Source organism: Penicillium griseofulvum (genome assembly GCF_001561935.1).
Source record: "Penicillium griseofulvum strain PG3 chromosome Unknown contig_88, whole genome shotgun sequence".
Lineage (NCBI taxonomy): Eukaryota > Fungi > Ascomycota > Eurotiomycetes > Eurotiales > Aspergillaceae > Penicillium > Penicillium griseofulvum.
The window spans coordinates 1-26,676 of record NW_024467477.1 but is presented as its reverse complement, the minus strand read 5'-3'; the positions used below and the strand labels follow the sequence as shown (position 1 = coordinate 26,676).

The 26,676-nt window shown below is 47.1% G+C and overlaps 9 protein-coding genes across 9 annotated transcripts; 7 read left to right on the top strand and 2 right to left on the bottom strand.

Moving 5' to 3' along the window:
* Positions 1 to 5,338: 5,338 nt before the first annotated feature.
* PGRI_039790 (uncharacterized protein) lies at positions 5,339 to 6,140 on the bottom strand (the record flags this gene model as incomplete). Its single annotated transcript, XM_040791692.1, has 2 exons — positions 5,339 to 5,853; positions 5,912 to 6,140. The coding sequence occupies 2 exons, from the start codon at positions 6,138 to 6,140 to the stop codon at positions 5,339 to 5,341; spliced, it is 744 nt and encodes a 247-aa protein (XP_040643966.1).
* A 1,031-nt stretch (positions 6,141 to 7,171) lies between these two features.
* Positions 7,172 to 8,224, top strand: zrfB (low-affinity Zn(2+) transporter ZRT2; the record flags this gene model as incomplete). The annotated part of the gene is made up of 1 exon (XM_040791691.1): positions 7,172 to 8,224. The coding sequence occupies one exon, from the start codon at positions 7,172 to 7,174 to the stop codon at positions 8,222 to 8,224; it is 1,053 nt and encodes a 350-aa protein (XP_040643965.1).
* Positions 8,225 to 8,791: 567 nt separating this feature from the next.
* On the top strand, positions 8,792 to 10,666 carry PGRI_039770 (Major facilitator superfamily domain, general substrate transporter; the record flags this gene model as incomplete). Its single annotated transcript, XM_040791690.1, has 6 exons — positions 8,792 to 8,932; positions 9,040 to 9,098; positions 9,147 to 9,263; positions 9,329 to 9,480; positions 9,561 to 9,929; positions 9,978 to 10,666. 6 exons carry the CDS (start codon positions 8,792 to 8,794, stop codon positions 10,664 to 10,666), a joined length of 1,527 nt encoding a protein of 508 aa, XP_040643964.1.
* A 474-nt stretch (positions 10,667 to 11,140) lies between these two features.
* fkbp3 (peptidylprolyl isomerase family protein FPR2) lies at positions 11,141 to 11,629 on the top strand (the record flags this gene model as incomplete). The annotated part of the gene is made up of 2 exons (XM_040791689.1): positions 11,141 to 11,370; positions 11,464 to 11,629. 2 exons carry the CDS (start codon positions 11,141 to 11,143, stop codon positions 11,627 to 11,629), a joined length of 396 nt encoding a protein of 131 aa, XP_040643963.1.
* A 184-nt stretch (positions 11,630 to 11,813) lies between these two features.
* Positions 11,814 to 12,911, bottom strand: PGRI_039750 (cytochrome b5-like heme/steroid binding domain-containing protein; the record flags this gene model as incomplete). The annotated part of the gene is made up of 1 exon (XM_040791688.1): positions 11,814 to 12,911. One exon carries the CDS (start codon positions 12,909 to 12,911, stop codon positions 11,814 to 11,816), a length of 1,098 nt encoding a protein of 365 aa, XP_040643962.1.
* A 500-nt stretch (positions 12,912 to 13,411) lies between these two features.
* On the top strand, positions 13,412 to 14,622 carry PGRI_039740 (PP2C family serine/threonine-protein phosphatase; the record flags this gene model as incomplete). Its single annotated transcript, XM_040791687.1, has 4 exons — positions 13,412 to 13,507; positions 13,566 to 13,675; positions 13,735 to 14,029; positions 14,089 to 14,622. The coding sequence occupies 4 exons, from the start codon at positions 13,412 to 13,414 to the stop codon at positions 14,620 to 14,622; spliced, it is 1,035 nt and encodes a 344-aa protein (XP_040643961.1).
* Positions 14,623 to 15,520: 898 nt separating this feature from the next.
* PGRI_039730 (acetamidase/formamidase family protein) lies at positions 15,521 to 16,474 on the top strand (the record flags this gene model as incomplete). The annotated part of the gene is made up of 1 exon (XM_040791686.1): positions 15,521 to 16,474. One exon carries the CDS (start codon positions 15,521 to 15,523, stop codon positions 16,472 to 16,474), a length of 954 nt encoding a protein of 317 aa, XP_040643960.1.
* Positions 16,475 to 17,899: 1,425 nt separating this feature from the next.
* Positions 17,900 to 18,508, top strand: PGRI_039720 (nuclear transport factor 2 family protein; the record flags this gene model as incomplete). The annotated part of the gene is made up of 2 exons (XM_040791685.1): positions 17,900 to 18,418; positions 18,470 to 18,508. The coding sequence occupies 2 exons, from the start codon at positions 17,900 to 17,902 to the stop codon at positions 18,506 to 18,508; spliced, it is 558 nt and encodes a 185-aa protein (XP_040643959.1).
* A 2,109-nt stretch (positions 18,509 to 20,617) lies between these two features.
* Positions 20,618 to 23,630, top strand: PGRI_039710 (ATP-dependent helicase; the record flags this gene model as incomplete). The annotated part of the gene is made up of 2 exons (XM_040791684.1): positions 20,618 to 20,986; positions 21,039 to 23,630. The coding sequence occupies 2 exons, from the start codon at positions 20,618 to 20,620 to the stop codon at positions 23,628 to 23,630; spliced, it is 2,961 nt and encodes a 986-aa protein (XP_040643958.1).
* Positions 23,631 to 26,676: the final 3,046 nt, after the last annotated feature.

Sequence of the window (26,676 nt, the reverse complement as noted above, 5' to 3'; positions counted from 1 at the left end):
CAACCGTGTTAGATAGTATGGTGTGATCTTAACGCTATGTTTGAGTCAGGATATGGTGTATATGATATCCAATCATTTCCAGCCATGCGGCGACCATGCGGGATAATATATGGGCCATGCATTATACCGGATCCGACAAATGCGCTGTAAATCATAATGGGAGGCTCGATAAGGCTCGCGTCAGATCGGTGTTACCTCAAATCTTATGGAAGAAATGCATGGATGGCATACACTATGGAGGTCTAATAAATGGGTCTGGTCTCCCAACTGTTTAATGAGTCATCCTGACGTGTATATTTCAGCTCGCTCGTATCTGGTATATTATTGATTTATGGGTGAAATTTGCGTCAATTGGACTACCGCGACACCCGCCTTGGTGAGATCCCTGCTAGCTTCACTGCTAGTGATTTTGTGCGGGATGCCGGCTAGTTAGTGAAACGGGCGGTCAGGTGGGTGTCACCCGCAGCCCCCATTTCTACTTTATGCACGACATATACGGAGTACGTGGAGCGTAAGCAATTAAATACTTGAAACGTTGTAAAGAAAGACAAATTGCTCTGTTGGGTATACTAAGTCTATGATACATATCGATTCAGATTCGGCCAGATGCAGGAGGAAAAAAAAAGAAACCAAAAAAAGAGAATTAGAAAGACGTTCAAACAATCAGAATGACAGGTCACATCGGCAGACAGTAGAAAAGAAAAGAAAAGGGGACAATATGCACCCGATCAATGATATGGTGACGATCACAAGGCAACCCCAGTTGGTCCTAGCCAGTAGACAGGGGTTGTAAACTGGATGCGCATTGTCCAATTAACGTACAGCGAGGAGCTGCATCTTTCTCCGCATCTGCGCGTCGTAGATGGGCCAAGATCGAAAGAGTGAAATGAAAACCCCCTCAGGAGACCAGGACGTGATCAACGATGTCGGGGGTGGAGAGACAAAGAGCAAGAAATAGAAAGGCTATTAATGCACGTCGAGGGGAGTAGCGCCGGCGCCGGGTCCCATAGCGGGAAGAGTGAAGTTGCTGAAGAGCGAGAGAACAAAGAAAAAGAAAAGTGAATCCCAAAAATGAGAATTAAAGAAAATTGTCCGAGGCCCATTCGAAACAAGTTTTTCACCACACGCATGAACCTGTGGCTAGCGATGCATGCATCATTAAATTAGAATGCGCAGAGGCAAGCATAGACGGTGGTAGAGCTAGCGCTCTTTGCATTGTCGGTCTCAAGGCCATCTTTAAGCAAGGGCGTGTTTTGTTTGGGCGGACCGTGGTGTAAATTAGGTGTTGAAAGTCCGAATCGAAAACAAAGAATCGCAAGTGAGAGTCGAAACTAGGTCGAAGTCGAAGTCATAATATCCATGCTGAGGGTCCGGGTCGTGGGCGGATCTGGCGGACCAGAATGCGCCGGGGTCATCATATTCGTTGAGAAGAGGGGACAGTGGACTGTTTATTTTGGAAGCGGAGGCAGAGGACCCTTAGGAGGAGGACCGGGGCATGGAGGGAATTGAGAAGTTCCGACGGAAGGCATCGTGGATTGTGAAAGGTTTGAAGGTTGAGAGTAGTTGTATTGACAACAGATTGGAATAGACCAAGGAAGCTAGTAGGACGGAGCAGAATATGGTGTAGAGTAGAGTAAAGTGGATGGAGAGAAGGGGAAGAAAAAAAAGGTTACGGGAGGAGGATTCTTATAGAAATAAATGTCTCCCCCCCAGAACCTTTCCGGTCAACCGTCACTATTACAGACTAAATTAGCTAAAATCCCCATCGAACATCCCTGCCATGAACAGGAGGCTGAGTATCCACCTGATCTGACGTAGGAATTTAATGCGATTTACTTGCTCGACTTGGCCTCGGGCAAGGCAACGGATGAATAATGCAGCCCCAATTGGTAATCCAATAGAAAATTCCCATTTTTTTCTAGAAGCTCTCCACTTCTTCTGTTGTGGCGCAATGTGTTTTCTGTGAACCACTAGTGGAGGAAGAGTGGAGGGAAATGAGACATAGTAATCAAACATATATGTCGTGTTACCTCACTATATACCTAGTACAAATTGAAGTCCAGGGTACATCGCTTAACTATGCAGCTATTCTAATATTCTGCTTAGGTCTCACAACCCCTCTGTATGTACAGTAAATCATGAAACCACGCGAGATGACAACTGGTAAAGGGCAATCTCCCGTGGGCCCACCAAGGCTCCATAGGGACGGTTCCTTGATGCGGTGAGAACAACTATCTTTTTTTCCTATTTTCTAATTTCTTTTTTGAATATTTCTTTTTATTAGTTGTACAACCTGTTGGAACATGATAATCGACATAGGTCCAAGCACATTTGATCCTGTATGACTCAACGGGAGAGAACAAGACGTCAGGTCAAAACACGTGCATGTTTGTAGATCCCAGTGTTAGTGGGAAAAAAAGAAAAAAAAAAAAAAAAGCAAAAAAAAAGAAAAGAAAACTAAGCTAAAAGAAAAAGAAAATAACTTTGGAAGATTTTTCTATTATTTTCTTTCGTCGATTTAGGGTCAAACGGGATGGCCGATTCGTATTAATTACACGCTAATAGGGCGTGACAGCCGAGATCCCAGAATGCTGGGATTACAGAATAAGAATAAGCCGTTCATCCCACGGATTCGTTCCTGACATCTCTTACACAGATATGATATATCATGTATATATACGCCAACTTAACCAGGGTACATATGCACATCGTATAAATATTCAGATATCAACGACCAGGGTGGTACGGGCCCAGGGGCTACAACAAAAAAATAGAAGAAAAAAAATAGAAAATGAAAGGTTGAAGCCTCCAATCGAGGACCCATTTTGAACCGTGGTTTTTTACCCGTCCTACCAAACAAAATAAAGCCATGGTTGAGACATACAAGAATAGAACCCTTTGGGGTAATTGATATTGGGAAGTTCTAACGGGTTTCGCTTTTAGTACTCCATACGTTGCATGTACTTCGGCTATTATTCCAAATTACCTATATTGTATGTTGTACTCCATACTCCGTACGGAGTACTCCATCCCCTTTTCCTTATCATTTACTACTTCCCGCTTAGGCCCTCCGGGGTTCTAATAACAACATGTAATACGAATAGATGCCGAATTTTGAGTCGTTTAGCGTACATTATTCAACGGAGTACAGAGCCGATTAACCTCCGCCTATAGTAATATTGTGGCTGACAGTCCCTGGCCAGGATCGTCTTCCTGCAGAGGACTGTGCATTGCACATCATCATTTCAAAAGTATGCAGAACAGCGTCGTAGCACATCTGGAGAAAGATGGATCCTTGTATGCAATATATGACCCCAGTCCTCATGATTATTGGCTAATATTACAGATTGCATCGAGAGGGGTTTGTTCAACTTTTTTTTTCCCCTCTTCTGTTAGTGGTTGCATTGTGCACATCACTGGGCCTTAGGTTTCACGATGGGAGATCTACTTCACCCCCTGGTGTGGCGTTCATGGCGTGCTCACTATGGGTAGCGGTTACTTCTGTTAAATGTGTTCGTGAACTGGATGTGTAAATATATCAGACAGACTGCTACTATGTACTACTTGAAGGAAATTCCCTAGCTTCGGAATGATAACAGTCTTCCCCGGAAATTATCCCGGGCCCCTAAATAATGCAATGGTCTCCCGTTACATCCGCGGTCTTCCTTGTTTTCAACCTTTTAATCACGGCACTTTTATAAACCTAAGTAAGTATATTGTACTTCGGAAATCCACATAAATGCACTTTGCTCTATATAGTAAGACCATATGTAGTAAGACTGACCTAATGTTATGCCCTAAGTTCGGGTATATCACAGCATCACGGTATCATTCGGGATTTGCCAAACCCCGCATATGTTCAAACTGGGCAGGTAGAAGGAATTGCAAATGTTATATAATAATTGGAACTATATTAGAAACCGCATTGTATCTGAAAAAAAGTTGAGACATAAGTGGGGTGTCAAGTGGCAAAATATATGCGACCACACGGGTGTACCTGAACTAAAGCCCGGGGAACCAAGAAAGGAAGAAAGGGGAAAAGGAAAAAAAGTGGGAGTGGCAAAAAAAGAAAACACATGGGAAGAAAAACTCTAGCCATGAACTAGCGGACCGCAAACTTCAATAATCCTAGTTAGGTAAAGTCGACTCCACTTGAATTTCATACCGTTCCGCACCGTTGGAAAAGAAAAAAAAAGGCTGTGGAGAGTCGGAGATTTATGACTGTGTTAAACAGATCGGGAATTGCCCCTGATCGGAGCACGATCGGTTTGAGATATTCAATATAGCATGTTTATTGGTTGATTTAAGAGGCCAAGGTATTCTAGTGCTTGGGTAGATATGCAGATATGCTAAACAATATCGAGTATAGTCATATAGAAAAAAAAATCAACCCATGTGGAATTTGGATTAGTTTTGGTACGGAGTACTCCGTACTGGACGGAGTAATGGACGATGCTCCCGAAACCAGCACATCGGGATTAAAATACTTCTCCATTGAGAAGGTGTTGGGGTCACGGGATAAGATGGAGACGGGCTGTTTCAAGTTGAGCTCCACTTGAAAATCTTCTAGCTTGCCTTCTGGAAGTTGCGGCCCGAGGTTGGGAGAATCACCACATGGGGATTTTCAGATCGGGTGGAATCGAAATGTCTCCGAGGGAATTGGAATATGTGAGAAAAACTAGTTTCATGTTCTTGTCCGTATTGTCGTAGAATGTCATGAATGCAACCGAAACATACAAACAGAGATCCATGTAGAAAAGCCAATATCAGACCATGTCTTATGGTATGCAGATCATCGAGATGTCACTGGTTGCTGCGCTTGGGGCCCCGTGGCTGATATTTACGTCTCAGCGGCTCTGTCTACCTAGCACCGTGCCTGACGAAGTCATCCGGGGAGTATGACAGTCGGCCACTGGTGTGACCCTGGTCTTCGGTGACACCCACTTGCCGACCACAACATTACACAGTGCGAGTCCTGCCGCGGCCCGGTAATAGGAAGGTCTTGTGCTCTTCTAAGTGACACCTAGCCTCGTATACTCTGGAGTCGACGTACGTCTGTGAGCTCATGATTTTGATAACATGAGACAAAGTCTCTGACACAGAGTTTGCGAGACGGCCAAATCAAAGCACAATCTCGTAGCGTTTGCAGGTTGAAACAAAATACATCACCAATAATTTTGGGAGCATTCCAAACTGGCAGTGGCGGTGTCATGGGTCCCTTTACGACTGATCACCCCCACCACGGCTACTCGCAGTACGAGGTTGAGCAAGCTTAACCGTAAGCAAGATCCCTGCCACATTGAGCATCGCAAGGTCTACACTCACGACCTAATTTGGATCAATCGTCGATAGACGCCTGAGCCTGAGTTGAAATCCATTCTTCCATCAGAGGTTGCCGATGTGGCTCGGATGCCACAGCTTTTGAGCCGCCTTTGTCACGCTTTCGGGTTATCAACAGACATAAAACCCATCCATATATATTGAAGCTCTCATAGTGGGTGCTGAAACGAAGCTTCTTGTCATCACTGCCAGTCGTGTCTTCGAGTGGCGCCCGGTCTTCCTTGGTTGTCCGACTTCTCCTGCTTGATCGGCGTCCGTTTCCCAGTGCCACTTCGTCCGAGGATTCGGGAATATTGTGCAGTTCCAGGTCAGGTTCACTGTCACTCTCGATCATAATTTCGCCATCTGCCGCATTAACCGGGTTGGCAGCCGTATCCCCCGAGACATTGTCTGATTTGACTTCTATGTTCGACTCTTGAACTTTATTTTCCTTTCCGTGTAATGTCTTGTTGCGCGTGAGGAGCGAATGGCGGGTACGGGATTCGCGGAGGAAGATGGCCACTTCGAAGTCATCTAGGTAATGTGTTAAAATACTCGGTTCGTTATGCGAGATATATCGAGTGATCTATACCTTCTACAATGACATCTTTGACCGGCTTGCCCTTCTTGCGCAAGAACAGTCGCTCGTTCTCTTCACGCAGCTTCGGAAGGACCAACGGTCGAACGGCAGCGATAACGCGGGGCAGGACAGGATCACGCGAGTCCAAGAGCCACCTTGAATCAGATGGAGATTCTAGATAAATGCGACATTCCAGTACTGAGTATTTGCTAATGCGGAGGTATCGTCGAATGGGCGCCATGTTCGAATGTGCTGCACAAGGGCGTGGTCAAATGGCATATGACCTCAAGGTGTCATGCCAAGCGCGTTTGGCGCTGATCCTCTGATTGGCGATCGAAACGCCTGAAAGGGCTGAAAGGGATGTTTGTCAAGGGGGCCACCAAGTACGTTCCTTCAACTCCCTTCCAATCTATCAATATTCCTCTTGTTCTATCAAAAACAAAAATATGATGCAAATATCAAGACATGATGAGGACCCTATCGCCTGTACGGAGTACACGTGACCTAATCACCGCAATCGGAACTCTGGAAACCGTCCCCAAGGTCCTCAACGCGCTAGTCTTAAGTACCGGGTACTTTCGGTTACACCTATAATTGTATGGGTCCCCAAGTACCTGGTACTAGTCTCAGACAGTGTAAAAACTCCATCCTTGACGTCTTCGCGCTCCCAAGGTCCCCATGGATCCCCTCCAATACTGTCGCTGTTGATTAATATAACCAGAAAGATCCCGCAAATTTTGATTTGATTTTGATTGTGCCCCTTATTTTGAAGCAAGTCATTGACTCTTATCTACATCGGCTGAATTTTCCGGCCTTGCTCCCAGGGTACTCATTTCAACGAGAAACCCCAAAAGTTTGCACCGTGCGATTCACTGTGTCCGTGCGACTCATATACACGTGCCGTCAGAAGAGGAAGCCCTTATTTCCTTCTTGATATCTTCTGTTCGAATCAGCATCCCTAAACTTTGGCGATTGTCAGGATCTCCTGGTGATTTTATGCGTGATCAGTGGACTAGTGTCGCATCTCGCCTACCATCGAGGACCTTGGGGATTGCGGTCAACTAGCTTCCCGCACACCCCCGCTACAAGTTTGCGGTCATCGAACGTATTCTTCTCACCTCAACTTGATCACAAATCCTTCTCTTGTCAACTGGGTCAATTGCACGATTATCTACCCTTTCTCCTATCTGTGCACTTCATTTGTCCCACGGACCTTATTTTCCAACATTAACACTTCTTCCATACTTCTTCTGTCACCATTAATCAATCTCAATGGAATCATACTCCGCTCTCCTCAAGCGCGAGGATGCTTGTGAGTCCGGGAATGAGTTCGACGGCCGGATGGGCCTGCGAATCTCCTCCATCTTTGTGATCATGGTTGGATCCATGTTTGGTGCGATTTTCCCGGTCTTCGCCCGTCGCTTTAGCCAAAAAGGTGGATTTCCCAAATGGGCCTTTTTCATCGCCAAATACTTCGGATCCGGTGTGATCATTGCCACTGCTTTCATTCATCTATTGGGTCCGGCGGAGGAGGCACTGAAGAATGAGTGCTTGACCGGCCCAATTACTGAATACAGCTGGGTGGAGGGCATCATCCTCATGACCATTATTGTTCTGTTCTTTGTGGAGTTGATGGTTATGCGTTTCTCGCGCTTCGGTCAAGGCCATGTGCACGACGAGGAAGGCAACACCCACACCCCGCTCGATGACAGCTCTATTGTCAATCAAGCGTCTGAGACGAAGCACCACATGCCAGGGGAGGATCACCTTGGTCATTCCCGTGAGCATCACGATAACAGCGACTCCGAAAACGACGTTCAAGCGGCTGAGGACTATGCCGCCCAACTCACTTCGATCTTCATCCTGGAGTTCGGTATCATCTTCCACTCTGTTTTCATTGGTCTTACTCTTGCTGTTTCAGGCGCCGAGTTCACTACCCTTTACATTGTGCTCGTCTTCCATCAAACCTTTGAAGGACTTGGTCTTGGTTCTCGTCTCGCTACGATTCCTTGGCCCAAATCGAAGCGCAACACTCCCTACTTCCTAGGCTTTGCCTTTGGAATCTCAACTCCCATTGCCATTGCTATTGGCTTGGGTGTTCGAAACAGCTACCCGCCTACCGGGCGAACCACCCTCATCGTTAACGGTGTCTTTGACTCTATCTCCGCTGGCATCCTCATTTATACTGCCCTTGTTGAGCTGATGGCGCATGAGTTTATGTTCAGCCACTCCATGCGCAAGGCTCCCATCCGGGACGTGCTGGTTGCTTTCTTCCTTCTTTGTGCCGGAGCTGCTCTCATGGCTTTGCTAGGAAAATGGGCATAGAGGTACCTCTCTTGCTTTGATGATTAAAAAACATTTTTCTTCCCAATAATGCGTCATGTCTTTGCTTTACTTTGTCAAAAATTTTATTTTATGGTCACATATCGTTTCTGCATCTGTGATACCCACGGGATCCCGGCCAGTTTTAGCCATCATATAAGGCGTTACTTTAGCGAATGTATCATATTTGCCCATGAACAAAACTATCAGAACCATTCAATAGTCGAGAAGTAGCAATAGACACATATAGCATAACCAGTAGTAGACCTAGGTTCAGCAAGATCAATCTTTTATATCTATATAACCCATGTAAAAATACTTGGCATCCGAGGCATACCAAGCCTCAAAGCCATAGATAAGCCATTGGCTTAATTCTTAGTTCAGTGGACGGTTAAACATTTCCCTTGTAAGGCTAGTTCCTGGGGTTCCCCGCTCCTACTTGTACAACAGGTCGAGACTGAAATAAATAGGGAAATCCCAGGGGTGCTTGACACCCCTGCTTTTTTCTGGTCCTACCTGAAAGGGCTACACACAGTCCAAAACTTTTCCCAAACCATCTCCCAAGTCGAAATGGCTTCGGCACGCAGCTTGACCGCGCTTCCTGGATGCGATGAGTCCAAAGTTGCTACTCAAGGCACTATTGTCCAAGATGACCCTGCTCATTCTGCTACGCCGTTGAAGCAACAGAGCCTGTCAGACCTCTTTACTATCGTGAGTGCATCTTCCCAGCCTATACATACCAGGCCATCTTTTGTTTCCCCGCACACTCGGGATTCAATCTTAGCAACTGATAGACTGATAAACCGGATGTTTAATAGTTTGCAAGCGGCTTCGCTCTGGTCAGCGATGGATACCAAAACAATCTGATGTGGGACGAGTGATTGATCCCATGCACGACTGTGTCTAACCAATGATCATCTCACAGGACTATGACCAATGTCCTCCTCAAGAAGGAATATCCCAATGAGTACACTACCACCGTCAGCACGCGCGTTTCGAATGCTCTACTCGTCGGCGAAGTTATTGGACAGGTTGTTATTGGGTACAGACACGCCACTGAAGGTTATGGCCATGGAAGGGTTCTGGCGACTGACTATACTGTACCAGACTGACTTGCGACTATCTCGGTCGTAAGACCGCTATCGTCTTCACGACTCTTATGATTGTTGTCGGAGGTATTCTCGCTACAGCCTCCCATGGGGTTACCATCGACGGGATGTTCTGGATGATGACGGTTGCCCGTGGCGTTGTCGGGTTCGGTAAGTCAAACTCAACGTATTCGCGTTGCTTGCATTTCCCAACATCATTCCAATATAGTTACTCTACTAACTATATCCAGGCGCCGGTGGCGAGTATCCGGCCTCTTCAACTTCCGCCTCGGAAGCAGCAAATGATCTAACCCCGAAGCACCGTGGCCCGGCATTCATCATGGTAACCAACTTCCCCCTGTCATTCGGGGGCCCATTCGCAGTCTCGATCTTCTTGATCGTACTCATGGCCTGCCAACAGTCCCACTACAGCACCGTGTGGCGGGTGTGCTTTGGCATAGGATGCGTCTGGCCGATGTCAGTATTCTACTTCCGGATCCGCATGCTGAACTCAGTTTTGTACCGACGAGGAGCGATCAAGAAGCACGTACCCTACATGCTCGTGCTGCGGTATTACTGGAAATCATTGATTGGAACTTGCGGTGCTTGGTTCCTCTACGGTAAGCCTTCCATATCCATAGGGCCTGTGTGAAATCTAACACGTATAGACTTTGTCACTTTCCCCAATGGCGTCTTCTCGGGTACAATCATCTCCTCGGTCGTGCACGACGGCACAATCCTGAAAACAGGCGAATGGCAGCTCCTCCTCGGCGCAATCGCACTACCAGGCGTCTTCCTCGGTGCCATTCTCTGCGACCGTCTTGGGCGCAAGCCCATCATGATGATCGGTTTCAGCGGATACCTGATCTTTGGCCTGATTATCGGCTGCGCCTACGACCGCATTACTAAGATCGTGCCTCTCTTCGTCGTCTTCTACGGACTGATGCAGAGCTCGGGCAATTTTGGTCCGGGCAATATGCTCGGCCTGCTTTCGTCTGAGTCGTATGCTACCGGTGTGCGGGGGACTTGTTATGGACTCTCTGCAGCTATCGGCAAGGCGGGTGCTGCTGTCGGTACGCAAGCGTTTCAGCCCATCAAGAATAATCTAGGGAACAAGTGGACTTTCATCATTGCTGCTATTTGTGGCGTTGTGGGGGTTTTGGTTACTTTCCTCTTTGTGCCTGATTTGACGGGCGAAGATTTGAGGTTGCGCGATGAGAAGTTCCGTGCTTACCTTGTTGCCAATGGCTGGGATGGCGATATGGGCGAGGATGATTTGCAAGCGGCTGCTGGTCAGGTCATGATTCCAGGCCGTCCTAGTGATGCTAGAGTCGTGAACCGAGCGGTGAGGGGTTAGAAGGGCTCTCGGTGCATGGCAATCGCAGATGGTCAGGGATGGGCATGTCATGACATCCCAGATGACCCCGAAACCAACAGTGTCTCATATCTCAATTGTTTAGGTAAAACAATAGCGGGATATCCGCATAATGTAGTCAATAATAACAGAAAATCATAGCCTGAAGTTACTACATGTAACATCGTTACAGCCAGCTAAGTATACATCTAACCTTTTCTTCCTTCGGCGTCTTGTAATCCATACCAATTGGTGTCTAGAAGGCCCCCCTCTTATCTACTCTAGAAGCAATATATATGTAGCAATAAACAATAAATACCTTGCAACAAAGCCATGAACAACTACAGACGTAAACATTTAAACCATAAGCTTAAAGCACAGACCAACGCTAAAGCTCCGTCTAATCTCCTTATCTGTCCACATCCCCAAACTCCTCGTCTCTCCAATTCCCCTCCAAATCCACACCATACATACACAATGCGTCTCACCTCCATCCTCGTCGCAGCCCTCGGCTCCCTCGCGGCCGCCGCCGAACTCGGCATCGAAGTCACCCACGCTGTCGAGTGCACCCGCAAGACCACCAACGGCGACGGAGTCGACATGCACTACCGCGGCACTTTGCAGTCCGATGGATCTGAGTTCGATTCCAGCTACAAGCGCAAAGCTCCTTTGTCCTTCAAGCTGGGTACCGGTCGTGTCATCAAGGGGTGAGTTCGAAGCTATCTGGGTTGTTTGCTGCCAACAAACATCCTCATTATCTTGGTTATATGGAAGTGGAAGCTGATTCGTGTTGTATACAGATGGGACCAGGGCTTGCTGGATATGTGCATTGGCGAGAAGCGCACGCTGACTATCCCTCCTGAGTTCGGCTACGGCGACCGCGGTATTGGTCCTATTCCCGGCGGTGCGACGCTGGTGTTTGAGACCGAGTTGGTCGGTATTGATGGTGTGAAGGATGAGCTTTGAAGCGGTGCTTGATACCTATCTATGTGATTCGAGGGAATCTCAGGCCATTATATCTGGCCAAGAACAAATACACACCTTTTCGCATGCGAGTATATAATATAGCAGCAGGGTATCTCTTCTATATATGGTAAGATGTACACAGTATACAAACCGAACAATTACAAAGTAAAACAGCAATCAAGTATTAGTCCATCGCATCCAAAGCATTCTCGGCCTGAGTATCATGCTCCGAAACTAGAATTCCGACTAGACACTCGCCGAGGATCCCCTCCCAGTTGACCCACGGATGGATCTCCTGGAACAGCTGTGCAGAGTCCTTCCCCGCGCCACGGAGGAGCTCACCCTTTCCACCTGGATGGTAAGGGGCGTAGGGCGAGATGTTGTACACCTTTCCGTGGTATGAAGTCCAGGCATCCCGACCCTTGCGGCCATGCTGCTCCTTCAGCATTGACGGCGTGACCCGCAACAGGCCTGGGGGAAGGCCTTCGCCGCGGAGGTTGTTCTTCGGGTTCGCTGCCCGTGCTGCCCAGTCAAGGGGTGAGAATCCAGGTTCAAGAACCACCTTACCCGAGGACTTCTTCAGAGATACTTGTGTCGGGGCGAGGGTGCTATTGCTCAGACGGCTGCCGCTGTTCGTTGGGGCAAGGCCGCGTTGAGCGGCGGCGGCTGATGGTGGAGGCCGAAGGGAGTTGCCGCTGAGTCGCGGGGGTTGGAGCGAGCTTGTGGGGGCAAGGCGGTTCGTTTGAGGTGTTGATCGGAGCCGTGGCACTGGGGGTGGAGGCATTAGGGAAGAGGCGCCGGTAGTTGTTGCCTTCGGAGGTAGAGATGATGGTTGTGGTTTTGGAGGCGGCGCGAGAGATGGCTGCGGTGGCGGTTGGAACTTTGGTGCTGCATTATCACGGTTTGTCGACGGCGCTTGCTTTGCTGTCCCATTTATGGGTTGCGAACTGGATGGTACCAGGGCGGGTTGCGACGTCTCGCGCTCGCCGCTCTCCAGGCTGAACGTAGGGACTGCAAGGACAGGAGGTGGTGCGCTCGAAGCCGCAGCCTTGGGTGTACTCTGGGAATCATCCTCCTCCTCCTTTGTCTCTATCGATGGTGTTGTGACCCCTGAGCCATGCTTCCGCGGCACAGTATCGTCTGCGGTGGCAGCGGCAACTGGCGCGTCGGGGGTGGGTTCCGGAGGGGCAAAAGAACGAGGCTCGGCCCAGCTGCGAGGGGGGTAGCGGTAGAGAAAGTAGGCTGCTGTTGCGATAAGCACGCCCGCACCTACCCAGCCCATACCGAACTAAGTTATAAATGAACTAAAAATGAAGGAAGTGAGTTAAGAGGGTTGTTCCTGATTAGAATTCCGATCTTGCAGATTCGCCGAGGAAGCTGGTCCGTGCGTTATCAATGGGATCTATATGTTGTACAACTTTTAGGGTCTGTCAAATAAAAAGTCAACTACTATTTGATAAAGCGATACTTAATATTTAACAAGGAATTAATTAGACTTATATTGAGACCTCTGAAAGAAGATAAATTACTACGCTATCTGTCCCAAGTCCTGAGGGAAAAGTATATATTGCCGGTCAAATATCAGACATCGCTGGCAAATTGTCTGGTTAAGGAATGGACTCCGGGGAAGCCATTGAAAGCCACCAATTGGATACCAGTGGTAAATAAAGAATCAGTCAAAAGCAGAAGGCGTTCATGATGTCAGTGCATCATCATCTATAGTTGCCTACACCTTTTTACCTGTGACACGAGGACTTGACTTTGCACATCAACTGTCCAAAAATGGTTGTGGCTCACAGGGCTATGAGGGACCAAGTGTTCCGTAAAACAATGTCTCCCTCAGATGCAGTCACGCTATATGATGCCGGGGCTGGTCAAGTGAGTATCAAGACGCAAGGCCATCGCACAGCTATTGTACTTACCAATCAAATGGCAGTCCCAGGGTGGTAGGAAGCATCAAGAGGATCGGTGCGCACTGATTCTTCCAGATAGGTTTCCTTCGAACAGCCAAGACAAAGTTGCATTCTTCGCAGTCTATGATGGGCAGTAAGGAAAGCCTCGAAGTGCGTCCTTCAAACCAGTCTCAAACTAATCAATATCCGCAGCGGTTCTGCGTTGGTTTCAGAACATGTTAATAACACTATGCACCACCTGCTGGGACGGCGTCCAGAGCTTGCACGAGATGATTGGGCCGGGGCTATCAAGGCAGCACTGGCGGAGGAAGACAGGATTTTGTTGGATACGTTCAAGTATCAATCGGCCGAGCCTGCCATCTCAGGGTCGACAGTGGCAATATGCTGCATTAATCTCACCAAGGGTGAGCTGGTCATCTCCAATCTGGGTGACACGCATGTTATCCTGGCCGAGCGGGACCTACAAACTGAGCATCCGTATCACATTGTATGCACTGTCGTTGATTTGAGTTGATTTGAGCGTGGATATTGACAGTCACACACCAGCGACGTCTCACAGAGGCTCACAAGCCTGGCGTTCCCAGAGAAAAGTCCCGAATTGAGCAGGCAGGCGGTGCAGTTATCAACCGCAACGGCACGCAACGAGTTGGTGGGTTAGGAATGAGATTGGCCCTCAAAATCAAATACTTACTCGTAGGGATAGGATCCTTGAATATCTCTCGGGCACTCGGCGACCTGCAGTACAAGAATCCGGTGAATACATTCACAGACAACCCTGTACCAGACCCCGCCTCATCGGCTGGTAGCCGACCGGAAACTCGGGGCGACTTCCTATCCAATGATCCATATACGTCACGACGGACATTGCGAACAGACCGCCGTTATCTGTTACTGGTGGTGTCCGACGGAGTTACCGATCGAGTGGATGACACGACCCTGGTTCAACACGTGATGAAGTTATCGATGCGGGGAAAACCAGCGAGTGAAATTGCACAAGAAATTGCTACCAATAGTGCCAGCAGGCCTCATAGTGACAATGCAACATGCATTGTAGCGATGTTGGACGGACAGGGATCGTGAAATATAGATAGTCAATACAAAAGATAAATACACAATTCCGTATACAACGTAGTCCTATAGTTAGAGCAAAAGTTCCACTTGGAAAATGTTGTGCAGCTGTGCCACTCACAGACCATCAACGGTTCGCTCCTTACCCAATGAAGAAGGTGGTGTTGGACTATTCTGGATTTTTTATGAATATTTAATTCTTTTTTTGGTAAATATTTTTATAAAATATTTTAACTATTTCTCTTTTCATTACTTGGTCCGAGCCAGGTGAAAATAAAAAGAAAAAAAAGCAGAAACCCTTACCAATAAATTCATTTGTGGCGTTTTTATACGGAGAAAGCCAGGGAAATCTAGGCAGTTCCAAGGTTGATAGAAACTTAGGTTTTACTCGGCTTTTCTAAGGTCCCTTTTTTTTAATTTAAATATTTGAATTTTATATCTATATCGAGACTACAGCATTTTGAAAATGTCATCGGCATCTCCGTAACCGATCCCCGCTATACAAGGTTGTCGCTTACGGCGCTGTTTTATCCAACTAGAGGCCTCGGCATTCTTTCGTTCAATGGACTATTGAAAAATCCAGAGGTTCCAACCGGGGAGAGAGAGAGGGGGGGTTACCAATCTGTTGGAAATTCGTCAAACCACTTTAGGCAGGCGTCTGAGTCTCGGGGTGGAGCTGGCAAAAAGAAGCATAAGATCCGGTTGTACCTAGCCACCTTCCAGAACGGTCAATCCTGAAGAGGATCTCTCAAGCACGTTTTATACAAAATCACCCGTTCCACGGCAATTTTTTTCTTCCCCTGATCCAATTTTTTACATTTTCGTTATTAGATTCATCTATCTCTTCATATATCGTATCTCTCAAACGACCCTGATAGGAACCCAAGGACCTCCAACTCAAGCATCCGGCATGGCACCAAAAGAATGGAGTAACTTCCACGTTGGAAGAGATTGTAGCCACCAAAAATGGTCTCGACGAAACACCCCCAAGTTCACCATCTCCTCCGGCGAGACAGTCTCTTTCGATGCCATCGACAGTAGCAATGGCCAACTCGACACGTCATCCAAGGCCTCAGCCATCAAGACATTGGATCTCGGCCTAGCCAACCCCGTCTTCGGCCCAATCTATATGAACGACGCCCAACCCGGCGATGTCCTCAAAGTGGAAGTTCTAGACCTACAGGTCGCCGACTGGGGTTGGTCCGCCATCATCCCAGGCTTCGGTCTACTGGCAGACGAATTCCCAGAGCCAGAAATCAAGATCTGGGAGCTGAACCGCGAAGCAGGCTTCGCACAATTCAAGAACATGCGAATCCCCTTACGTCCCTTCCTCGGATGCATGGGTCTCGCCCCAGCAAATGACGAAGAACTCTCAACCGTGCCGCCCACAAACGCAGGCGGAAATATGGACTGTCGAGAACTCAGCGTCGGATCCACTGTCTTCCTCCCTGTTCAAACTGCAGGCGCCCTCTTCAGCTGCGGTGACGGTCATGCTGCCCAGGGCCACGGTGAGGTCTGCGGTACCGCTATCGAAACACCCATTCGCGCTACCCTCCGCTTTGAACTCATTAAGAACCAACCCTGGATGACGGCTCCGCAATTCCAGACTCCCCCCCGCGCCCAAATACCAAACCCCCTTCCTGATCTTGGAACCTACGGTGCTCTAGGTGTTGCGCCTGACTTGTACGAGGCTACCAGGAGTGCTACGCGGAATCTTATACAGTGGTTGGTGCAGACCAAGGGTCTCACTCGTAGTGAGGCATACATTCTTGCTAGTGTTGCTGGTGACTTGCAGATTGCTGAAGTTGTCAACGTGCCCAACTTTGAAGTGGCTATGACGATCCCCTTGGGAATCTTTTCGTGATGTATTTCATTTCTTTTTTTTTTGGGAAGACGTCCTTCATTTCAAGAGACCATATTCTAGCATGATACCCTCCTGATAATATTGGTGTTGTGGTTTTCGATTGGACATACTAGTATAGCTAGGATAATATATTTGCATGATTCAGGACAAGCGTTACCGAAGCATTTTATTTTTATTATAGTCTTCTCTTTTGAGAAATCTATATCTACTATCCGTATGTGTCTTTCATCAGTATTGTGACTTTCCTCTGCGTATTGGGCCTGTTTTAGATGCTTTTGTGAGTAAGTCTCCGGACAAACCCGGACTTTGACTCGACCCTGAGCTGGGGTTTGCAAATAAAATTGCTACGTTGCTATTCCGTAGTGATCGTCGAATGAATCGGGCCTTGGCATATGTGGATAACCAAAAATGGCCCGTGCATAGTTGATATAGTTGTCTTCCGCAAAGGGGGAAACGGAGTACATATGTACGGAGCATAGTTAGTCACTTTTTGTAAGTTACAAGTCTTGTATTATCGATTGAGGAGGAGGCTCTGGAGTTTTTCTATAAACCAAGGCCTCGCGAATACCGGGAGGATCGCGGAACTGCTGCTAACCGGGATGTGCTGGCAAACGGAAGGCGGGTACTCCGTACGGAGTACGGAGTAAACAGGTGACAGTTGCATTTCCAGCGAAGAGGAGTGGAATTTCGTCAAGAACAAGTATCTGCGTAGAAATAGATTCTATGGTCTAGTGGAAAAGGGCTAATATGTCTCTTTATATTTTGGAAAGCTCGTGTATGTCGCTTCCAGGATCACAAAGCTGATTAACGATTCATAAGATCCCTGGATATGTAGACCTATTACAGCAAGGCGAAGTTGTTGTCCCTTGGGGGCCAGATATGTGGGGGCCAGATCCATCCGGGGGAAGTTCGCTTCGGCCCGAATACGATATTTACCCGTTGGAGGAACTAATTTTGTTTCCAACATAGTACGGAGAACGTAGTATTGAGATACTCTTTCAATTCTTTTTCTTTTTCAGGCCTAGAGCTTTAATCGGGTCATTCGTTTCAACATCCCTGGCCACAGCCCGTGGACTTAACGTCAATTTGGCGAAAAACTGTCGCGTCCAGCCGATACCCTTAGTCGTCTCCACTTCGTGCTTTAGACGAAGCGAAGCCTTTAGTCCTGTCAAAGCATTCTCCATAATATATTCAATTTATATTGCCTTCTTATATTGGCTATCGAAATCTGGGACGCTAAGCTTTCCGCGTCCTAATTAGGTCATTTTTTTGTATAAGCGAAGACGGTTCGTTTCATCCATCTCAGGGGAAGCATAACCGAGATTGAGATTCGTGTATCATAAGGTACATCTTCAATAATAAATTGCAACATCTTTACTCTATCACTGCCTTTGTATACATAAATTTGGTTTTTCTGTGAACAAGATGAAGTTCCTTTCTTTCTGCGCCCTCTCTTTCGCCGTCAGCTCAGCCGTGGCATCCACGACCAGCGATATCGCCCCTATCGATATCTCGTCCCTTGCCGGTGGGTACACCTCCAAGGTCAATACCGATGCTGGTACGGCCGAAGCAATCCGAAATACACTAGCCATGTATGCTTTTGCTGTTGATGGCAAAGACTTCGACGCCCTTAGCAAGGTCTTTACTACCGACGCGGTAGCCAACTACTCGGCGCCCCTCAACGTGTTGACCCCGCTGAAAAACATTCAATCTGTGCTGGGCACGAGTTTGAAATGTGTATCCACGCAGCATATGTATGGTACACAGCGGATTGATGTACTGTCCCCCAGCACGGCCAAGTCGGTTACTTACTACCGTGCTGCCCACTTCGGGAAAGGAGACAAGGCAAATGATGTGGCCTATGCCTATGGTCAATACCAGGATAACTGGCAACGTCAGTCTACCGGTGCTTGGCGTATTGTTCACCGGAATCTTGTTTATATGGTAAGTGCATTACCCTGGGAGCTGGCGAGAAAGATACTAATGTCTACCTAGGGTCCCAACATTGGTGACTTGTCTGTTTTTGTGTGCTGATTTTACAAGCAGCCAATATTTGTATTTATAGGTAGGCTGTTCAAACATGAAAGCTCAGTCAATTCATTATTTCTCCAGATTTGCATTTGGCGCTTCTTGGTACTCCGTACAAGATGGACTCCCCAAAAAAATTGAATTTATGCATTTTATGCATTCAAGTATGATAAGCAGAACTAGACGGGCATAGGGAGGGGTCAAAGGGAGTAAATTTATCTAAACTCTCGGATGATGCCTTCGAAATCAAGATGACCTACTCCGTACATGTTTCTTTCTACACAGCAACTATAGTGGCACCAGCTTTCATATCTCTACTTACTGTTGAAATTCATATATTTACAGTTATTTGGTTGAATTTGTGACTAGGATGCTGTAGTGGCTAACTTCACTTTCACATGCCCAAGTTCGGCCCACAGTAGGCTCCAGTGTATCTAAGGACAAATATGCGAGTTAGCGACTACCAACCTCTAAGGATTTACCCATGCCTCGCGAGTGACACATCAAAAATGAGTCACCGATGGATCTATCAGGTCTTAACTGATTGGAACTGTTTTAGAGAAGGATAAGGTTCTGCATATACGTGGTCCTTTAGACTCGATAGGTACATATATGGTTAACTAGGATGTCATGGCGTGCATAAGACCCCGGAGCCAGACCCTGAGCCACGTAGTGACCTGAATTATGCTCAAATAAAACAGTGGCGAGTAAGCCCTAAAACAGAAATGAATGCGAGGTCTATCATAGCACTTTACCGGACCTGCCTTTTGCGGTCTAATGACCAATTCCTCTGATAACTCAACGGCAGGAAGATTTAACATGCATCCCGAGATCCTTTCTTCATGGGGCCTGTCCCGCTCTGCTTCAGCGCTTGTATCAGATAGGCAGGTCGGAATCCGGCACGACGGGAGACATCGGGCCCACTGCCGGTGAAGATTGGAAGAGAAACACATCAAAAGAGGTCGGTGATTTTATAAGCGAGTCATACGATCTCCGAGGAACGGGGACTACGTTCATGTCCGGGGTTTCATTTAGTTGTCTTTTGTACAAAAGTCTTAATTTCCGACTCCGGACTCCGAATACTTCAGATACGCCCAATGACTACACATCCTAAATTAGATTGGAGATTTACATATTGGCCAAAGCCATGAAAATGTGAGGTTTACTTGGGTAGGTGGCTGGAGTTACATTCTGGAAACTCTACGATCCTGCGTACAAGTACATGATGAATTTGCACATCCCGTGCCGTGCTTAGCAGGACGAATTTGCCAAGCGATTTGATTATTCAAACAACAAAATGATTGGCCTTTTTATTTTCCGAAATCGAGATTGTCTTAATATACGAAACTCTACAGAAGTCTAGCAATGATGCAATATTTCCTTAAGCATAGAGTAGGCGAGCCTACATTACGGAGTCCTTGCCATAGCATTATACTATATATTATGACCTGCCCTAATTGGCATTTTTATATATGACATTTTATATATTTTATATAAAAATCTTCCTATTCGTCTATTTCTAAGTGGAATTTGACGTTGCACCTGCCAATTTCGGTGATTCCACAGTGGAGTTAGGCTCTTCACAGAATAGAAAGCCGCACAGCGTCTATATATTAAGGACTTTGACACAAGGCTTATATTTTGGAAGTGATTACTCGAAATCCATTTCAGTTCTTATAGTATAATGGAAACAAAGCAAGGAGTAGATATTCATTTTTAGCACATTATCAAAACATTCAATGTTGGAATTTACTTATAATAAAAATAGAATGAAGACCATCAGTATATACCATGAGACTATCTTGTTAAGGACAAGTATATAAGACTTCTATATGCCACAAAGACATAAAACGCTCTGGCCAAACCCTCTATTCACCCCGCAATCATGCACTCCACGGAGGCATTCGAGGCACGCCATCTTACAATTCGCCCCCCAAATTCCATATTGTGTCTTAATTATCAATATTCGATTGAGAGACAAGTAGCAACTCCCAATTCCATTAATTCTTCTAACAATCGACTTCCCAATGTTGAGCGGAAGTGTCACATGACTTCGCGTTTCCTCGCGTCTCCTCCTCACAAGCACCCGAGCATCGGTCAAACACCCCACATGTCATGGATCCGATCTTAGATGGCTTGAATCACGCCCAGCGAGAAGCTGTCACATCCTCGGGGTCAATCCTCCAAGTACTCGCACCACCCGGCTCAGGCAAAACAAAAACCTTGACCGCGCGCGTCGCGTACCTCCTCTCGCACCACGGATATGAACCTCAAGATGTTATCTGCTGTACTTTCACGATCAAAGCCAGTCGTGAGATGCGCGAGCGACTCGCAAAGCTTATCGGCGAAAAACTCGAGTCGCGCTTGATTCTCGGCACTTTCCATTCCATCTGTCGTCGGTACTTGGTCAAGTACGGATACTTGATCGGCCTACGGAAGGGATTTGGCATTGCGGATTCGGATGATACCCGTGCAATTATAAGAGTATGATTCGCCATTGTATCAGATTGTTTCTCTTCTCTAATTGTGGCCGCAGAGAACTATTAAACGACTGAAATCTAGCATTGAAGTCAAGGCGGCGCAAAGCCGAATTTCTCGACATAAAGCACATGGACTTAGTCCTGATGCTCTGGCTGATAGAGCCAAGGCAGAGGAGTTGGAGCTTGTTGATATCTATCGTGAATACGAATCGGCACTAGCGGCCTCCAATCTCTTGGATTATGATGACCTCCTTCTACGATGTGGAGATCTGCTCCGAGAGCATCCACAATGTGTCTCGAATGTGCAGGCCGTCTTGGTGGATGAGTTCCAGGACACCAATATTATACAATACGAACTGATGAACCTTTTTGCATCTAAGAACAGACGGATTACCATCGTCGGAGATCCAGATCAAAGCATCTACGGATTTCGTTCTGCAGAGATTCAGAATCTCAAGCGAATGCAGCGGCTATATACAAACACGACGGTTGTACTCTTGGAAGACAATTACCGTTCTGCGGGCTCTATCTTGAATGCAGCCCAAGAAGTGATTGAGCAGGATACGAGTCGCCCTGCAAAAGCACTCCTAGCTACGCACACCTTCGGAACCTTACCTGTGCTGAGACGGCTCCCCAATCCTAACGCAGAGGCGCAGTGGATGGTCCTTGAGATCAAGCGATGTGCAGCGATGACCGGCGGTCTACTGCGTATGTCCGACTTTGCTGTCCTGCTTCGGTCGGCTTCGCTGTCTACACAAATCGAAACGGCCTTTGGAAGAGCGGGTATACCGTACAAGATGGTTGGGGGCCGAAAATTCTTCGACCGAACTGAGGTCAAGATTCTTCTCAATTATATGAGGGTCGTGAGCCACACGGGACATTCAGACGCGTTGATGAATATTGTGAATGTTCCGCCACGAAGGATTGGTGACGAGACAATCAAGCAATTGACTAGTGGTGCGGAGAAGGCCAACATTCCGCTGTGGAACTTCATCAAGGACGTTGTCCAAGGGCGCCGTTCAACGGAGAAGAAACTGCAAAAGGCCGCAGAGCAGGGACTTTGCGTTCTAGTCAATTTGATTGAAGCATCTAGACAGAAGTTGCAAGAGTGTGAGGATGCATCGGCTCCACGTATTCTGATTGAATTCATTGCCGAACGTCTCTCATTTCAGGAGTATCTCATCAGAACGTATCCCCTTGATGAAGACAGTCGCTGGGCGAATGTCAAGGAATTGATGCATCAAGCCACTGAAGTCGCAGCATTTGAAGAGCAGGAGGTTGATAAAGAAATGGATCTCCCTGTAATCGAAGGTGTGGAGCAGCAGCAGGCGCATCCTGGCGAGGAGGCTCTCACTCGGTTCCTGGCAAATGTAGCCTTGGCTACGGAGATCACAACTAAAGAAGAAGCAAAGGACGGAGACAAACCGACGGAGAAAGTCACCATATCAACTATTCACGCTGCCAAGGGCCTGGAGTGGCCAGTTGTGTTTGTTCCCGCTGTATACAACGGGAGCATTCCTCACTCGCGTGCCGAGGTGGTAGAAGAAGAGAGACGATTGCTGTATGTCGCAATGACAAGAGCACAGGCCCTGTTATACCTGAGTATCCCTATTCGACAACCCCGGTTAGGAGAAGGAGAAGATGGCGCGACCACTTTGACTCCATTCCTTCCTCCCAAGCTCACCAAATCACGCTTTCGGGCAACGGGGCCGTCTCTTCATGAGAAGGTGGTGTATGCAATTGCCGATATTCTGCGTCGCCCTCGGCCATCCTTAGAGGACATGTACAAGGGACTCGAGTTTCTTCCATCGACGCTGGACGATCGATGGACACCCGAGGGCGAGGAAGACCGCAGCAAAATCGAGGATACATCAGCGTCTCATGACGCCTCCGGCGAGCCCAATCCAAAGCGACGACGGTCAGACATGAATCAGGGGCCACAATCGACCACCTACATCTCATCAACCGGGTATACCATGAATAACTCGACAGGGTTTACAATTCCTACAACCATCTCGTCGGGCTTTACGTCTGCCCGAGATTACATAGCGGCCAACCCCGAACCTCCTGCACAGTCAGCTTCTAAGCCTCCGGATGCAGATACAAACGCAGCTGGGCCAAACAAGCTGAAACCCAGTGCCAGTCGTAAAGATGGACTCTCACAAGCAAGCATATCCAACTTTTTCGCAGGCCCATCCCTCCAGAAAAGGGAACCAGTTCTGCCTAACTATCCACAGCCACCCGGAAGATACGAAGGGCCACCGTCACAGAACCAACACTCAGGGGCAAGACCCATTGTCCCAGCTCCTCTCTCCTCACACCGTGTCCAGCCACGACCACTCGTCCCAACACGACCAACCCTGGAGCCTACGAACCCAAATGGTTACACGTGGCTGGCGGCTCCATCAAAACCAACCCTGAAACCTGCCAGGGTGTCGATGACGCAGGAACAGAGCGGCAACAATACATCCGCAGACGGGACAGCCGGGACAGACGAGGTGAGACCCGAGAGCTCCACCGGGTTCCGGCCGGTAACGACGTTTCACAGCACCACGATGTCAACTCTACAAGCGCCACGACGGACATTAGGAATTCGACGGAGTATGAACGGGTGGCAAGACCGGATGAAGCGAGAGGGGGGAAGCTAACACGCTTTACGATTTTGGGGCTGGGCTAGAATCCTGACGGGATATGTGCCACGGGACCAAGGGTCAGGCAATCCACACGCTCTGATTTAGGCGTTGCTATGGAAGCCCCGGTATATGGAAAATGATTGAACAGGAAAGGGTTGACTCCAGGGCTAGAATCTCGGTCTGAATGGAATGACGCACTTTCTGTCCCTACTATGACTTGTTTATGCATTCTGATGTATATGTACCTAAGTTTCATAATTATTTTCCCCATGACCCTATATGAATCGGGGCGGGCAGATCTTCCGATGGAGCCTAATAGGATTTAGGCCATCGAAAAAATGAGTGTCAATAATACAATAATAGGTGATGTAGGAGATAGTGGAGATCTCCAGTTGCGGTGAGGAAAGCCCCTGGCTGTAGTCCGTAGTCGTCCCCTATATACACGCACTTTATACAGCCGCCATTGGCGCAGTAATCCTAGCGGTGAAGGAATCTCAACATTTCTTTTTAGTTACACGACCAGTCCAATTTTGTAAATTTGTGAAATTTGCGAAATTCGGAATTAAAGGAATGGCTGACTCATCATTATTGGTAATATTACTGTATTTTTACATACTTCTATTTTCTTCCCCCCAGTCCTAGTAATTTCTCTTCTTCCTCACTGGCTGCCCTACTTTCCATCTATTTTCTACACCAATCAATGATTCAATCGTGGCAGTTGTAATTACCAGGCACCAAAATACGTCAGGGGGGATGATCCATTCCGAGCTCTTTTGACACTAAGGAAGCTCGAAGTTCCCCAGAGTGTAGATCGGGGTGAAGCTCAATGTGGAATGGCTTGCTATACAAAAAGAAGTCATTGCCCTCTTCAATTCATCAATCCAACCAACATATCAACAACATCAACACTATTGTCTTCTGAGTTCTTTTTATATTTTTATCTTTTCCCAATCTTTTGTCTATATATACTTAATTGTCTTTATAATCTGCTCACAGTTCAACACTGTGTGCTTCCTCAAGCTTGAAGCTTTCTATACATATCCCATTGCCTCTCTACCTCTACTCTACCTCTACTCTACCTCTACCTCTTTTAATACCTTAATATCCCTCTTCACCTCCATCTCAACCAAACCACAACCATTCTACCTACCACAATGCCACACAAAGTCAACGACTCCAACTCCACGCTAGCAAGCAGAGGAAGCAGCAACCAGGTAGTTCCCACCGAAGTCCGAAGTCTGAGTACGTCAATTGCCATCCCTGTCCGATCTCCCCAAGCTAACGCAGAATCCCAGCAACCAATCCAGTCCGCAAACCCCCGGTAATCGTCCACAACAAGGGCGGTCGAATCTACGACGAAACACGGCCTTCAGACTGGGATAAACAACGCTGGAAATAGTTCCTCCTACAAACACCTACGTCTACCAAATACAACATATACGTAGGTGGCTCGCCAGCGGATCCCAGCATTTTTACACGCGCGCAAAAAAAATAGAGAGTCCAGACCGAAAGATCCAAAAAAAGAAAAAAAGTGAGGCGATGATCGACAAAGGATTTATTTGGAGATAATTGGACCAATCTCTCTCCCCCCTTTTTTTCGTCTCCCTTTTCTCTTTGCCCCTGACCAAATTGGGCGGTCTCTCGGTGCCGGTTTTCCTATCCCTGTCTCTCCCCGGATTTTCATGTCTCCACTCTTTTTTCCCTTGTATCATTATTTGGCTGGTGTTTTGCTACAGTTCACGCTGTGTTCTCATTGTCTCTCCCTTTTCACTTCTCTTTTTCCCCTTTTCCAACTCTACTGGTTACTGTTGAACACGTGTCTGCCTCTCAGTGTACCTAGCAGCTAGCTGCATGGTTATGCTGGGCTAATTGGCTTGACATCTTTTTTGTTTTGTTGCGATGCATAGCGTGGGTTTTATTGGATCTGCTGGATCTGGATTTATTGCGAATGAGCGAAATTGTATTCTCAAGAGAAATATCATTGTTTTATTGTCTAATTTGATCTACTTTGTGGCAATTTCTCTTTTATATAACAGTGTTGGAAATTGGCTCTAGATTATTTTTGTTGTATACTTAAGCAGCCAACCCTGGAAATATATATTCTAGGCTTCACCACAATCTACCAGCTTAATGATAATTTCACCAAACTCGTTGCTATGAGCAATTCCGGAGGAATAGGGCGTCTTTCCAATGACTTACATCCAATCGAGCCATAGGAACGTCTAGCTCGCCTTAGAAAGTACAATAAGCTGGACTCGATCTAAACGAACTTTTGCCTCGGATTTTTGAGTATCAGCAGCAATTGGTAGGTATTGGAACTAAACTAAAAAGTAATTTGTGTGGTTGAACAGTATACCTTATAATATATCGTGCTAGTTATACAGACATTAGAACCGAGATGCTTTATATATCTGGTCGAGTTGCGAAATATACTTTTCGAAACTCGAGGATTCCAATGTGATCGGCGCGAGCATTGGTGGAAATATGGCAACATTGAACATTGAGAGCTAACAGTAGCAATATATCCAGAGATCCAGAGCAAGGGAACGAACATCGAAGCTGAGATCCAAAGAACATACAGAAACCAGATTACACAGAACTACGGCTGCCAAACAATAACTAGTACTCTATGCCAAAGACTACAATTCTACAAGATCCAAAATTTCACTGAAAATGGGATATAATTCAGGGCCAAGTGGCAAGACCGACCCCATTTCCAAATCCACAGATATAAGAAAAAAGGTACCTGGCCTCCCACCTCCAATAAAGGATGACGGGCAGAGTTCCAGGGCATGTGTCAAGGGCTAGATACAAAGGAAGAGGAGAGCAGAGGGAAAAGAAAAGGCTCGAGTCCAACCAAAATATGGACTCGGCCTTTCCTCCCCAGAAGACGTATAATTTTTTCCGGGTTTTCACACTTTTTTTGCTTTTTTTTGTGACCTCTGTAAACCAGCTCTCCTGGCGACAATTGTCATCAGACAGGATGCGGGTTCATGCACGTTGAGCAGAAGGGTCAACGTGCGGAACGAGGCACATGAAAAACGAGTTTGGAAAGGTTTTA